Source organism: Rhincodon typus, chromosome 45, assembly GCF_021869965.1.
Source record: "Rhincodon typus isolate 14 chromosome 45, sRhiTyp1.1, whole genome shotgun sequence".
Lineage (NCBI taxonomy): Eukaryota > Metazoa > Chordata > Chondrichthyes > Orectolobiformes > Rhincodontidae > Rhincodon > Rhincodon typus.
In genome coordinates, this window is record NC_063376.1 from 6,851,327 (window position 1) to 6,866,175 (window position 14,849).

Genomic DNA, 14,849 nt, shown 5'->3' on the forward strand with positions numbered 1-14,849 from the left:
TCTCCGCCAGGAATTCCATGGTGTAATACATATTTTAAGGTTGGGGATCATCAACAGGCTTTTGGCATCTCTGGGAATTGACAGGATACAGGGAGTGGGCAGGAAAGTGGAGCTAAAGCCCAAGATCAGCCAGGATAGTACTGGATGGGTGAGCAGGCTCAGTGGGCCGAACGGTCTATCCCTGTTCCTGTTTGTTGCGCTCACGCATCAAGCCTCCCCCCGCCACCACCACCCCCCCAAAACCTCCAGAGCCAGGGAGGGCAATCCCAGTTTATAAACCAAGTCGGCTCACCCCCCGCTGTTCCGTTCTAGTATAAGTCCACTCCTTGCTCTCTCCGAGGCCTGGTCATCCTTACAAAAGGTGCCCAGCCCAGAACTCTAGACAAGTCACCTTCTGGAAGGGGTCAGACTCAGGAGGGAGCAGGGATGGAAGCGGTTTATAGGAAGGTTTAGCCCGAGCAGCGCTACCTTCTGGGTCTCATCCTTTTTCTCTTGCTTGAGGATATCGGTTAGATTGATGAGCTTCTCCATTGCCTCCACCTGCCGAATCAGGTGCTTCAGGTACATGCCACAGGCTCGACAGAAAGACTCCAGCAGCAGGCCAAACCTCTGGCTCACTGTCTTGTTGTGCATTTCCGACCTGCGGAGGTGAGGGGTGGGCAGTCAGAATCGTTTTGGCCCAGCAAGCGCGCGCACCGAGCTCTGTGAACACTGGCTGTAAGGGGGAGGAACTGCCAACACCATCTTCCCTACCCTTACCCCACCCCACTTGCCCTGGATGGGGGCGGCCCCAACAACACTCGAGACGCTCGATACCATCCAGGGACAGAGCAGCCCCCGCTTGATCGGTGCCACATCCACAAACATCCCACTCCCTCCCCCCACCGACGCTCAGTCGCAGCAGTGTGTACCATCTACAAGACGCGCTGTAGGAATTCACCAAAGATCCCCAGACAGCACCTTCCAAACCCACGACCACTTCCATCCGGAAGGACCAGGGCAGCAGATACATGGGAACACCAGCACCCTGCAAGTTCCCCTCCACTCCCCATCCTGACTCGGAAATATATCGCCGTTCCTTCAGTGTCACTGGGTCAAAGTCCTGGAATTCTCTCCCTAACAACGTTGTGGGTCTACCTACAGCACATGATGGCAGCGGTTCAAGGCAGCAGCTCACCCCCACCTTCTCAAGGGGCAAATGCTGGTCAGCCAGCATCGTCTGCACCCCACAAATAAATCTTTTCACAAAATGCTGTTTTAGTTTATTTGCATTGTACTCAGCAGAATAGCAAGAATACCAAATCTCAAATCAAGCAATTAAGGGTCTTTCAAGCCGACAACCAGCCGATGCACACTAATTCAGCATAAATTATTGTTCCCTTTGAGATTTGGCATTCTTGCAAACTTGTTCTGACAAGTGCAACATGAAAAACCTCATTGTCCTGGCCCCTTTAAGAAAAAGGGGTCCTCCAATTAGATCAGGATCCCTACAGTGGGGAAACAGGCCCTTCAGCCCAACAAGTCTACACTGACCCTCAGAGCATCCACCCTAACCTGCACATCCCTGGGCACTATGGGACAATTTAGCACGGCCAATCCACCCTAACCTGCACATCCCTGGACACTATGGGGACAATTTAGCACGGCCAATCCACCCTAACCTGCACATCCCTGGGCACTATGGGGACAATTTAGCACAGCCAATCCACCCCAACCTGCACATCCCTGGGCACTATGGGGACAATTTAGCACAGCCAATCCACCCCAACCTGCACATCTTTGGACTGTGGGAAGAAACCGGAGCACCCGGAGGGAAACCCACACAGACACTCAATTCTGCGCTACCACATGACTACAAGTTTGAACTTTTAAAAAAAAAAAAAAAAAAAAAACTTGCACAGGATGAGGGCGTTGCTGGCTAGGCCAGCATTTATTGCCCATGCCTAATTACCCAGGAGGCAGCTTAAGAGACAACCCATTGGCTGTGGGTCTGGAGTCACATGTAAGCCAGACAGGCAAGGATGGCAGTTTCCTTCCCTAGAGGACATTAGCGAACCAGATGGATTTTCCCTGACAATTGACAACGGACATCATTAAATTCCTAACTCTAGGCTTTTTCCAGAAATTAAATTGAAATTCCACCATCTGCCATGGTGGGATTCAAACCCGGGTCCCCAGAACTTTACCTACATCTCTGGATTAATAGTCTAGTGGTAACACGACTAGGTCATCACCTCCCCCAGTGATTCTGATTTGTTCCACTTCCATTGGAGGTGGCTCAGAAGTGGGATCGGTTGGGGATAAATCCCCCGCAAGGTGGGGGTGGCGCAGGGTTTGGGTTGGTTCTCACTCACTTCAGGTGCCAGAAGAAAAAGTGGCCAATCCTCTGGTTGGTTAAGGCTTTCTTCAGCAGGAACCTGCCCAGTGGATTATCCAGATACTGCTCGTACTTCAGGACCTGTGGAGAAACCCGGGCACAAAAATGAGGCAGACAGATTCAGTGCGATAACAGCTTGCTTGCTCGCCCGCACCAAACAGTGGCCCAAGACAGCAGATGCGATGCCTGGGAATACAAGTCAATATTTATGGAACGAGCAGCCAGAATATGGAACTGTTTGAGCACTGCACATTAAAAAAAAAATATGATTTTACCATGCAATTCCTTGAAAATGAGAGCTGTTAGCCATCTTGGTGGAGGTCAAGTGATTTTGGACAGCAGACAAGCAAAGCTTTTAGGAGAGATAACAGAATGGTTCACGGCTTTAGTTGACTGACGGATTTAGTGTGGAAAGAGAGAAGGTCTATGTTGACAGCGGCACGGTGGCTCAGTGGTTAGCACTGCTGCCTCAGTGCTGGGGACCCAGGTTCGATTCTCCCCATGTCTGCATGGGTTTCCTCCCACAGTCCTAAGACTGTGCAGATTAGGGTGGATTGACCGTGCTAAATTGCTCATGGTGTCTGGGGCACGTGCAGGCTAGGCAGATTAGCCATGGGAAATGCAAGGTTACAGGGATTGGGTAGGAGCGTAGGTCTGGGTGGGATGCTCTTTGGAGGGTTGGTGTGGGCCTGATGGGCCGAATGGCCTGTGTCCAGACTCTGGGGATTCTATGATTCTAACAGCCTTTTAAACTTTGAGTTCAGTGCACACCTAGATGTGTCAGTTGGAGGAGCTAACCTCCGAAGAACCTAGCAGCAAAAATAAACTTCTTTCTACCTCACCTGAAAACAAACCCCTTACACAGCAGGACACGTTACACAGATCGTAAAGGAGCGGATTGGGAGGCAGATACTGGAAAGGTGCAGAAGTCACAGAGTTGTCGTCATGGGTGACTTCAACTTTCCAAATATTGATTGGAAACATTTTAGTTGTAATAGTTTAGATGGAGCGGATTTTGTCCAGTGGGTTCAGGAAGGATTCCTGACACGGTATGTAGATAGAGCAACATGAGGAGAGGCCTCTTTGGATTTCGTGCTTGGCAATGAACCAGGCCAAGTGTTAGACCTGTTGGTAGGAGAGCACTTTGGCAGTAGCGATCATAACTCTGTTATTTTACAATAGTCATGGAAAAGGACAGGTACATACAGCAGGGCAAGGTTTATAATTGGGGGAAGGATAATTATAATTCTGTTAGGGAAGAACTGGGTAACAGAAAATGGGAACAGATGCTGTCAGGGAAGAGCACTATTGAAGCGTGGAGATTGTGTGTGTATACTGTGAGCATACTGTGTGTGCTCGATACGTTTGTCCCTAGCAGGCAGGGAATATGCGGTCGAGTGAGGGAGCCTTGGTTCTCAAGAAAGGTCGAACGTCTGGTTAAGAGGAAGAAGGATGCTTATATAAGGTTGAGGAAACAAGGAACGGAAAAGGCTCTAGAGGGATACAAGTTATCCAGGAAGGAGCTGAAGAAAGAGCTTAGGAGAGCTATAACTGGGCATGAGAAAACCCTGGCAGATAGGATCAAGGAAAACTCCAAGCCTTTTTACACGTACGTGAGGAATAAGAGAATGACCAGAGAAAGGGTAGGGCCAATCAAGGATTGTAAAGGGAATTTGTGCACGAAGCCTAAAAAGATAGGAGGGGTCCTTAAATGAATACTTTTCTTCGGTATTCACAACTGAGAGGGACCTAGTTGTAGTGGAGGACAGTGTGAAACAGGCTGGTCAGCTAGGAGGTCAATGTTAGTAAGGAAGATGTGCTAGGAATTTTGAGGAAGTTGAAGATAGATAAGTCCCCCGGGCCTGATGGGATTAATCCAAGTATTCAATGGGAAGCGAGGGAAGAGATCGCAGGGCCTTTGACGATGATCTTTTCATCCTCACTGTCCACGGGTATAGTGCCGGAAGACTGGAGAGAGGCAAACGTCATTCCCTTGTTCAAAAAAGAGGGAATAGGGATAACCCTGGAAATTACAGCCAGTTAGTCTTACATCAGTGGTGGGCAAATTATTGGAAAGGGCTCCGAGAGATAGGATTTATGATCACTTGGAAAGGCACAGTTTGATTCGTGATAGTCAGCATGGATTTGTGAGGGGTAGATCATGCCTCACAAACCTTATTGAATTCTTTGAAGAGGTGACCAAACACGTGGATGAAGGTAGAGCAGTGGATGTGGTATACATGGGATTTAAGTAAGGTGTTTGATAAGGTTCTGCATGGTAGCCTCATGCGGAAGGTAAGGAGGCATAGGATAGGGGGAAATGTGGCAGATTGTCTTCTAAGGGTCAGCCAATTCTGAATTCAAAGGGTGGTAGTGGACAGAAAATATTCAACATGGTGCTCAGTTATGAGTGGTGTACCACAAGGATCTGTGCTGGGTTCTCTTCTATTTGTGATTTTTGTAAATGATTTGGATGAAGGAGTGGAAGGGTGGATTAGCAAGTTCGCAGACGATACGAAGGTGGGTCGCGTTGTGGACAGTGCGGAGGGCTGTTCTAGGTTACAAAGGGACATTGATAGGATGCAGAGCTGGGCTGAGAAGTGGCAGATGGAGTTTAACCCTGAAAAGTGTGAGGTGATTCATTTTGGAAGGACAAACTTGAAAGCAGAATACAGGGTTAATGGAAAGATTCTTGGCAGCGTGGAGGAGCAGAGGGATCTTGGGGTCCATGTTCACAGCTCCCTGAAAGCTGCCACCCATGTGGATAGAGTTGTTAAGAAGGTGTATGGTGTGTTAGCTTTCATTAATAGAGGGATTGAGCTCAAGAGCCGAAGTTATGCTCCAGCTGTACAAAACCCTGGTTCGGCCACATCTGGAGTATTGTTCTGGTCGCCCCATTACAGGAAAGATGTGGAGGCGTTGGAAAAGGTGCAGAGGAGATTTACCAGGACGTTGCCTGGAATGGAGGGAAGGTCTTATGAGGAAAGGTTGAGAGAGCTAGGGCTTTTCTCTTTAGAACGACGAAGGATGAGAGGTGACTTGATAGAGGTGTACAAAATGATCAGAGGTATAGATAGAGTAGACAGCCAGAGACTTTTTCTTAGGGTGGAGGTAGCTATTATGAGGGGGCATAGTTTTAGAGTGAGTGGAGGTAGATATAGGGGAGACGTCAGAGGTAGGTTCTTTACTCAGAGTGGCAGGGGCGTGGAATGCATTGCCGGAGAGCATAGTGGAGTCCGCCTCATTAGGGGCATTTAAGTGGCTATTAGATAGGCATATGGACGATGGTATAAGGTAGGGGGTGGAGGTTAGATAGACCTTAGGATTAGGGTAAAAGTTCGGCACAACATCGTGGGCCAAAGGGCCTGTACTGTTCTATGTTCTATCTCTCTCAGTAAAAGCATCTTCTGAGAACCTTAGAGTCCCAAATTCAGCATCATTGACATTGTCAAATTCAAAAACTAATTGACCTGCCATTAGAAGCAAGGGTGGATTTAAAGATCTCATTGAGTCTACAGCCGACAGCACTGCAATTACCCAAACAGGGAGTCAACAGGCCCAGGAGAACTATTTCCTTAAAAAGGATGCCCTCTCAGTTTGAGCCCTTGACCCTCTAGGTTATTTACCCCAATTGTTTTTCCTTTAAATAAAAGCCCATGTCAGCTCTGCAGAGGTGTGTTAGAATCACAGAATCCTTAGAGTGTGGAAGCAGGCTGTTTTGGCCCATCAAGTCCACACCGACCCTCTGAAGAACATATCCCTGTAACCCTGCACTTCCCATTGGCCAATCCACCTAACCTGCACATCCCTGGGTTGTGTGGTCTGCGGTGCGACCATGTGGGTGTTTGAGATCAAGGGGATGTATAGTTTAATTCAAAATAGCAGCTGATCTTTTGACCAGATTTTTTTCATTTATTGCAAGAATAAGTCTGTTTGTAATAAACATTCTTTTTGAGTTTACTGCAATAACGGCAAACACTCCTTTTATTCTGGAGCATGATTAAACTAAAAAAAAAAACAAATTGCTGATTAAACATTCCCACTTTTGGTACATCTTGTGAAGCATGTTGCGGCTGTACAGGACATTGGTGAAGCTACTTTTGGAATACTGCATGCAATTCTGGTTTCCCTGCTACAGGAAAGATGTTGTGAAACTGGAAAGGCTTCAGAAAAAGGTGCTGCTGGGGTTGGAGGGTTTGAGCTGTAGGGAAAGGCTGAATAAGCTGGGGCTATTATCCCTGGAGTGTCAGAGGGTGAGAGATGACTTTATGGAAGTTTATAAAATCAGGAGAGGCATGGATAGGGTGAATCATAGAATCCCAAAGTGTGGAAGCAGGCCATTTGGCTCATCGAGTCCACACTGACACTCTGAAGAGCATCCCATCCAGACCCATGGACCCCTACCATAGGAAGCAGGCTGTTCGGCCCCTTGAGGTCTTTCCCCCAAGGTAGCGGAGTCTGAAAGTAGACAGCATAGGTTTTAAGTGAGAGGCGAACGACTTAAAATGGACCCAAGGGGCAACTTCTTCATGTAGAGGGTGGTGCATGTAAGGACTGAGCTGCCAGAGGAAGTGGTGGAGGCTGGTACGATTACAACATTTAAATGGCATCGGGATGGGTACATGAATAGGAAGGGTTTGGAGGGATATGGGCCAAATGCTGGCAAATGGGACCAGATTTATTTAGGATATCTGGTCGGCACGAATAAGTTGGACCAAAGGATCTGTTTCTGTGCTGTACGTCTCTATGACGCTAGAGGGGCTCAACTGGCAGTGCACTTGTTTTGTTACTGTCAGAACACAATGCTAAACGACATAGGAGCACATAATTGGGAGCGTTTTTGTGAAGGTAAAGGATGTGTTAACAACGTGAAACCAAACTGAAGATACTAGCAATTCGGAAGACCAAAAAAAAAAAGACCATAAGACGAACTCACTTGAACCAGCTGGATGAGGTACTGAGAGAGACGGTCATCAGTTAGCCCTTTAACCAAACACTTCACTGCAAACTCTCGCACCACTGGATCAGGGAAGTTGCAGTCCAAAAGCTCAAGTGCCTGCTCTGGTTTAATAAGTGGCCAGTCTTTCAGCAGGCAATACATCTGTGGAGAGAGGGGTGGTGGAAGAGACAGAGACAGAAACTGTGGCGAGATGTTACAAACCGATAGAGGTGGAATGTCCCAAAACGTACACCCATTGGAGCGGTCTCCATCCCAACTCACACACTGGCTTCTGAGGTCACAGTCAATAAGGTCATGACTGATCTGAATGGTCTACTCCCAGTTTGTAAGCAACAAGCTTTGGCCAACAGGTAGGCAAGGTCGGGAGCAAATCTTTAGAAACAGAAACTTTAGTTTATTTTTAAAAAATTTTTCCATGAAAATGGCAACGTCAACATTTACTGCCCTCAGTGACTTGCTTGAGCATTTCAGAGACTAGCCAAGAATCAACCCCATTGCTGCGGGTCGGCAGTCACATGTAGGCGGGAGCAGGTACAACTGGGGGATTTCCTTCGCTTATACAAAACAGTGAACCAGATGGGTTTCTTTAAAACAGCAAATAGATGGTAGTTGTCATGGGCGCGCGCATACATACACACACACACACCCCCACTTGTGGTGTGCAACACATGTTCAAAAAGGACAGTGGAAGGAGTTTCTGTAAGAACTTTCAATGGGGGAAGTTGGCTAATTGCAGAGTCAGAGACATACAGCACGGAAACAGACCCTTCGGCCCAACTTGTCCATGCCGATGATGTTCTAAATTATTCTAGTCCTGTTTTCCAGCATTTGGCCTGTATCCCTCTTAAACCCTTCCTGTTCATAATCCCATCGAGACCCACCCCCTTACCCTATCCCTATAACCCTAATCCACCCAACTTGCACATCCCTGGACACAATGGGACAACTTAGCATGGCCAATCCACCCTAACCTGCATGTCTTTGGACTGTGGGAGGAAACCGGAGAAAACCCACGCAGACACGGGGAGAACGTGCAAACTCCACACAGTCAGTCGCCCGAGGGTGGGATCAAACCCAGGTCCCTGGCGCTGTGAGGCAGCAGTGCTAACCACTGAGCCACTGTGCTGCCCACTCTCGTCCCTACAAGTCCATAAAGTGTCAACTACACTAAATCAGAAATCTCATACCTCAATCTTATGCAAATAACATTGAGACACTCAGAACAGTGAACACAGAAAGAGTTTACAATCACTAAAAAGATGTCATTGAAGGAGAGTCTCCTGTTCCTTCTTTATGGCAAAACCAAAAATCCCTGCCAAGCGAATCCTTTTTGAGAGTCTGGGCTCTCAGCCAAACAGTCATATCCAGCCAAACAGGGTTTTGGGAAAAGGGTCACTGGACTTGAAATAGTTATTGTTTCTCTCTCCACAGACCTGTCAGTCAGGTTTCCTCAGCATTTTGTTGTTTTTATTTCAGATCCTCAAAATTCATTTTATGGGATGTAGCATCGTTGGCTAGGCCCAGCATTTCTTGCCCGTCCCTAACTGCCCCCTTGAGAAGGTGGGGGTGAGCTGCCTTCTTGAATCGCTGCAATCCACCTGCTGTGGGTTGACCCACAATGTCCCTTGGGGAGAGAATTCCAGGATTTCGACCCAGCGACAGTGAAGGAATGGCGATACATTTCCGAGTCAGGACGGGGAGTGGCTCGGAGGGGGCGATGTTCCCATGTATCTGCTGCTTTTGTCCTTCGACGTGGAAGTGGTTGTAGGTTTGGAAGGTGCTGTATGAGGAGTGTGGGTGAATTCCTGCAGTGGGACTTGGTAGCTGGTACACACCGCTGCGACTGAGCGTTGGTGATGGAGGGAGTGGATGTGCTGCCAATCAAGTGGGAGCTGCTTTGTCCCTGGATGGAGGAGGTTCCTGAGTATTATTGGAGCTGCACCCATCTGGAATTCTCTGGTTTAGTTCTACCTCCTCCATGTGCCCTAATTTTGCACGTGTGCGCACGCACGTGCGTCTGTGTAGAAGATGGATAATACTGCCACCAACTCCACTTGTTGAATGAGGAGACCTACACAGCAGAAGGCAGAGGACACACAGACCCTGCGGTGAACAGAGCACACGACTGACACGAGACAACAGTGCGCAGCAGCAAGGGGTTTACACTTGTGCTCTCTCTCTGGCCCTGTCTCATATGTACGTTTAATCAGCACCTCCCTTCCCCCGCCAGCACCACGTCCCACACCCCAGTCACTGGGCGGGGGCGAGCCTTTGTTACCTGAGCCACCTCATCACGCGAGTTCCACTTCACAGATAGCAGCAACTTGGGCAGCGTCTCGGGTATGTTGACACAGTAATGCCTATAGAAAGAGCAGACAGGATCACTCAGCACCCTTCCAATTCCCACCACAGGCACCATCTCAACAGCGAAGGCCTACTGACTCCTGCCTGTTCTTCATTCGTTACAGACTGATAAGATTCAATATTTGACTACAGAAGGCATCACTGTCACCCTGTCCCCACCAGTACTGTACCCCAGTGTTATACAGCGACAGACCCCGTCCTCACTGGTACTGTATCCCAGTGTAATACAGCGACAGACCTGTCCCCCGCTAGTACTGTACCCCAGTGTTATACAGCACAGCATACCATAACAATGCCTTTACCTGTGTCTCCACAGGAAGTCCTTCTCCTGTTCTGTGATCTCAGACAGTGGGTCACGGTTGTAGATATTGCGAAGCTGCTCGATATCACTGTCTGTTAGATTGCTGTCTCGTGCCAGGCGATTACTCTGAGAGGCACACAGAATCAAAAAATATATAATCAGGCAGCGTTCCAGGGACTGACTTGATGGGGGAGGTTGGAAATTTAGAACTGGGACCCTGAAATTCCAGGGAATTAATTGAGATTTCAGGTAAGATCACAACTCTGACTGATGTCTGCCAATTTATGTTGCTATTACAGACAGCGTGAGCAGGGAGCCATTCAACTCCCATGGAACCTGCTTGCACCTTGTGCCCCAGAGCCTACCCAGCCAGATTATTGCTGCAAACTGACTCCACTGCTCTACCTTCTCTCCGTATCCCTTGATGGATTTTGGACACACAAACATCGTTCCCAAAAGACCCACACAACCCTCTGCGCCTACAACCTTGGAGCGGAGTGTTCTAAATGCCACTAGAACATTTTGGTCACACAGATCCCTTGCTCAGTGGCCGGGCTAACTGTGCACCACCACCATCACCACCCCAATTTTCAATTCAACCGCTTTCTCTCGTTTCTGCCCTTCCACGCCGCTGCGCGGAAAAAGATTCCGCGAACAAACCAGGCACCCATCTTTCTACATTAAATGAGATTATGCTTCAAGGTCGGGGGGGGGGGGCGCGTGTGGAAATGGGCAATTTGGCATCAAATTCAGAGGCTGTAAAAGTCGCAATACAAATGAACGACCAATTTCGTTGATTTGTCATATTTTTCAACGGGCTGTGTGTGCGCGTGCCATGGCTGTGGGTGAAAGGAAGATTCAAGAGGCCAGCGTAGCTGAGCGCGGCAGAGAGTGCGCGAGATGGTCTTAAGATACTTGACCCTTATGTTCCTCCTCCTGCTCCCTCAAGCCCCTCCACCCCATCCCATCCTCACGAGGCCCTCAGCACTGGCTCACTCACCAGCCCTACCAGGCAGTAATTGAAACCCAGCTCCCTGGACATGCTCCAGTTTGCGTGTTCCTCTATCTCTGCAGCATCGGGGAACTTCACCGAGTTACTGAACCAGTTAAACTCCAGCTCCAAGCACGGGGTTTCCTGAAAAAGGAGCAAGGGCACAGTGTTAGGCAAAAGCATCACATTCACAGGTTTCCAGATTTACAAGAAAATGATAAATCAGTCGAGGCTGGCTTTGGAATACCATTGGCAAGTCTTGGTTTTTAATCCCCCTTTATCTTTTACCTTCCATCCTCGGGTGGCATCAGCAGTGGCCAGGGAGAAAGTCAGAGCGGACTCCTGGTCTTCAGGGTGAAGCCCAGTGCAGTCTGGTTTGGGAGGACTGTTATTCTAAACACTTATTCCTCTATTTTTCTAATTTATTGCTGTCTTTTTATTCTTCTAGTCTTCCTCCACCCCCCCACCCTGCTAAGAATTTGTACTTTAGAATCTGTACCTTGGTACAGAAGTTGACGCCATAGGTGGCGACTTGTGAACTTTTCACTGTACTCACGCGAGGACATGCGACAGTAAAGAGAATTCTAATTCTCAAGGTCATTATTGTGATGCCGTTGGCCCTTGTCAAGTAGGTAACACCATGTATTATGGGTCATACGTTCAAATCCGGCTCCAGGGTTAAGGTTGTTTTTAAAATTTAAAAAAAAGGAGAAACTCGTGGGATAAACCATTGGTTAGCACAGTAGGTGTTACTCGATGGGCCAAACAGCCTCTAGGCACACTGCAGGGATTCTGCGAAGCTAGCCTGTTGGCAAGTGTGGAGATAGACAAGACTTCTGGGAAAAAGGTCACCCGAGGGATAGAACACCAAAGCTGAATGGCCACAGCAGTCTCACCTTGTTAGGGTTGGATCCTGTCACACCGATGGGATTCAGGAGATCCTCTAGTCCATGAGGCACCGGCCAGAGGTTCAGGGCCATCTTCCCTGATACCAGGTTGTCCATGTAGTCAAACAGGTTGACGTTGCCCCAGGCCAATGGGCAGTGTTCCTGCGCAGGACAGAGTGAGACAATAAATAGCAAGTCAGGCCAATAAACCAATGCTCGGGTTGAGGTGTGTCAGCACCACCGGTCGTGAGTCTTTGGAACTCTTCTCCAGAGAGCACTGGAAGGGCCGTCATAAAATTTCTGTGTTATATTCAGTATTTCAAAAATATTCACTCACTCTCGGAGTGTCAGCACTTATCACCCACCCCAACTGCCCCTTGGAGGTGGTGGTCAGCTGCCTTCTTGAAATACTGCAGTCCACATGTCCTAGGGACCCCCACACAGTGCTGACGGGGACAGCGTTACAGGATTTTGACCCAGCGCCACTGAAGGAACAGCAACGTATTTCCGAGTCAGGATGGTGAGCAGCTCGGAGGGGATCTTGCAGGGGGCTGGTGTTCCCACGTTTCTACTCCCCTTGTCCTTGCAGATGGAAGGGGCCGTGGGTTTGGAAGGTGCTGCCCGAGGAGCCTTGGTGAGTTGCTGCAGTGTATCTCATAGTTACATTAAAGGGGAGGCAATGGCCTAGTGGTATTATTGCTAGACTATTAATTCAGAGACCCAGATAACGTTCTGGGGACCGGGGTTCGAATCCTGCCACAGCAGATGGTGGAGTTTGAACTGAATAAAATATCTGGAATTAAAGAATCTAATGATGACCATGAATCCAGTGTTGATTGTTGAAAAAATTGTTGGTTCGCTAATGTCCTTTAGAGAAGGAAACTGCCATCTTTACCTGGTCTGGCCTCAATGTGACTCCAGACCCACAGCAATGTGGTGGACTCTGAACTGCCCTCTGGGCGATAAATGCTGCCTGGTCAGCAATGCCCTCATCCCGTGGATGAATGAATAAAAGGAGATGCCACCAAGTGGTGGAGGGAGTGGATGTTTGTGGATACAGTGCCAATCAAATGGGGAGGGGCTGCTCTATCCTGGATGGAGTCAAGCTGCTTGTTGGAGCTACACCAACCCAGGCAAGCAGTGTCCAATCCAAACCAATGGTTGGTTGGTTGATTACACATTTCTGAAAGAAACCTCAGTCATACTGGCCTCGAAACATTACGTTTCTCCCTCTGCAGATGCCGTCAGGTACGCTCCTCCAGCATTCAGTTTTTATTTCAGATTTCCACCATCCACAGTATTTTTGCCTTTGTTATACCTTTATTAAAAGTTTGTTTGCTTTACAGCAGAAGGACAAAAAACCTGGGGAGGAATACAAAGGAGCTGGGAGATCAGAAGAAGCAAAAGGGATACCTCATTAAATCCTGTGGCCTGGTGCTACTGAACTGTGTTTCCCCAATCAATAATTTTTCTTCACTCATAACATGGGTGTTTATCTGTCTGTCAGCATGTGTGTGTACAGTTTAAAGAGGGATTAGCACAAACTACGTGGAGTGGCACAGTGGCTCAGTGGTTAGCACTGCCGCCTCACAGCACCAGGAACCCAGGTTCGATTCCACCCTTGGATCACTGTGCAAACTCCACACAGACAGACACAGTCTCCCCATGTCTGCGTGGGTTTCCTCCATGTGCCCTGGTTTCCTCCCACAGTCCAAAAGATGCGCACATTGGGTAATTTAGCAGAGCCAATCCACCTATCGTGTCCCGCAATGTGCAGGCTGGGGGATTACTTGTGGCAAATACAGGGTTACAGGGATAAAGTAGGAAGGACATTTAGATAAGTACATGAATAAGAAAGGTTTGGCGGGATATGGTCCAAGGGGAGGCAGGTGGGACTAGTTTAGTTTGAGATTATGGTCAGCATGGACTGGTTGGGCCAAAGGGTCTGTTTCCGTGCTTTATGACTAACTCATTGATTGATTTTAAGTGATAATAAATAGCTTCTTTTTAAACACACAGAAACCTGCTTAAATCATAGAATCTCTGTAGTGTGAAAGCAGGCCAATAGGCCCATCAAGTCCAAACTGATGGTCTGAAGAGGATCCAACCAGACACACGGCCCTAGCCTTGAAACATTTTGTTGAAAAAGAGGTCAGACTGGAAAACTAGGGGACTGATTACATCTTTAACTTTTGTTACGAGAGCATAGCAAATAGTGTTGCCCTTGTTCTCTGTAGAAGGGCTCTTCTGAAGTGAGCACCTACCCCCTGCCATTCCAATTTCCCACGTACCCACCTCCTTGGCCCCTTTCCTTCCCTTGACAGAGCAGATGGAGAGACAGAGGCGGGCAGCACGTGGGATGTCAATGAGGTAGATGTCATACGAGAGCCATTCGTTCCACCTGGAAAGACACCAGCACAAAAATAAAACAACAATAATCAGCAGCGGCTAGACAAAGGCAGCAAGGAAGACGGGAACAGAAGACTGAATGGAGTGGGGCTACAAAGATAGAACCTGAACTGGAAGTCAGGAGCAAGCAATCAGGTAGGATCTCTATTTCCTCTTGGGGGTTGCGGATGGTTAGAGAGCAGGCCATTCGGCTCATCGGGTTCATGCCGACCCCTTGAAGAGCATCCCACCCTATCCCTGTAACCCTGCGTTTCCCATGGCCAACCCACTTAGCCTGCACATCCCTGAATGCTATGGACAATTTAGCACAGTCAATTCACCCCAACCTGCACATCCCTGGGCCCTACGGGACAATTTAGCACAGTCAATCCGCCCTAACCTGCGCATCTTTGGACTGTGGGAGGAAATCAGAGCACTCAGAGGAAACCAACGCAGACATGGAGAGAATGTGCTAACTCCACACAGACACCAAGGTGCAGGGCTGGATGAACACAGCAGGCCAAGCAGCATCATAGGAGCAGAGAGGCTGACGTTTCGGGCCTAGACCCTTCATCAGAAAA

At 48.4% G+C, this 14,849-nt stretch overlaps 2 protein-coding genes across 2 annotated transcripts in view; one reads left to right on the plus strand and one right to left on the minus strand.

Moving 5' to 3' along the window:
- LOC109925754 (ephrin type-B receptor 4-like) overlaps window positions 1–14,849 on the plus strand; it is a 190,249-nt gene that overhangs the window by 96,027 nt on the left and 79,373 nt on the right. The window lies entirely within an intron of this gene.
- Window positions 1–14,849, minus strand: part of LOC109921900 (phosphatidylinositol 4,5-bisphosphate 3-kinase catalytic subunit alpha isoform-like) — a 28,116-nt gene that overhangs the window by 9,353 nt on the left and 3,914 nt on the right. The window contains 8 exon segments of the mRNA XM_048620044.1: window positions 469–640; window positions 2,355–2,458; window positions 7,314–7,478; window positions 9,616–9,697; window positions 10,004–10,128; window positions 11,003–11,137; window positions 11,890–12,042; window positions 14,176–14,281. Of these exon segments, the coding sequence (XP_048476001.1) occupies window positions 469–640; window positions 2,355–2,458; window positions 7,314–7,478; window positions 9,616–9,697; window positions 10,004–10,128; window positions 11,003–11,137; window positions 11,890–12,042; window positions 14,176–14,281 (1,042 nt within the window).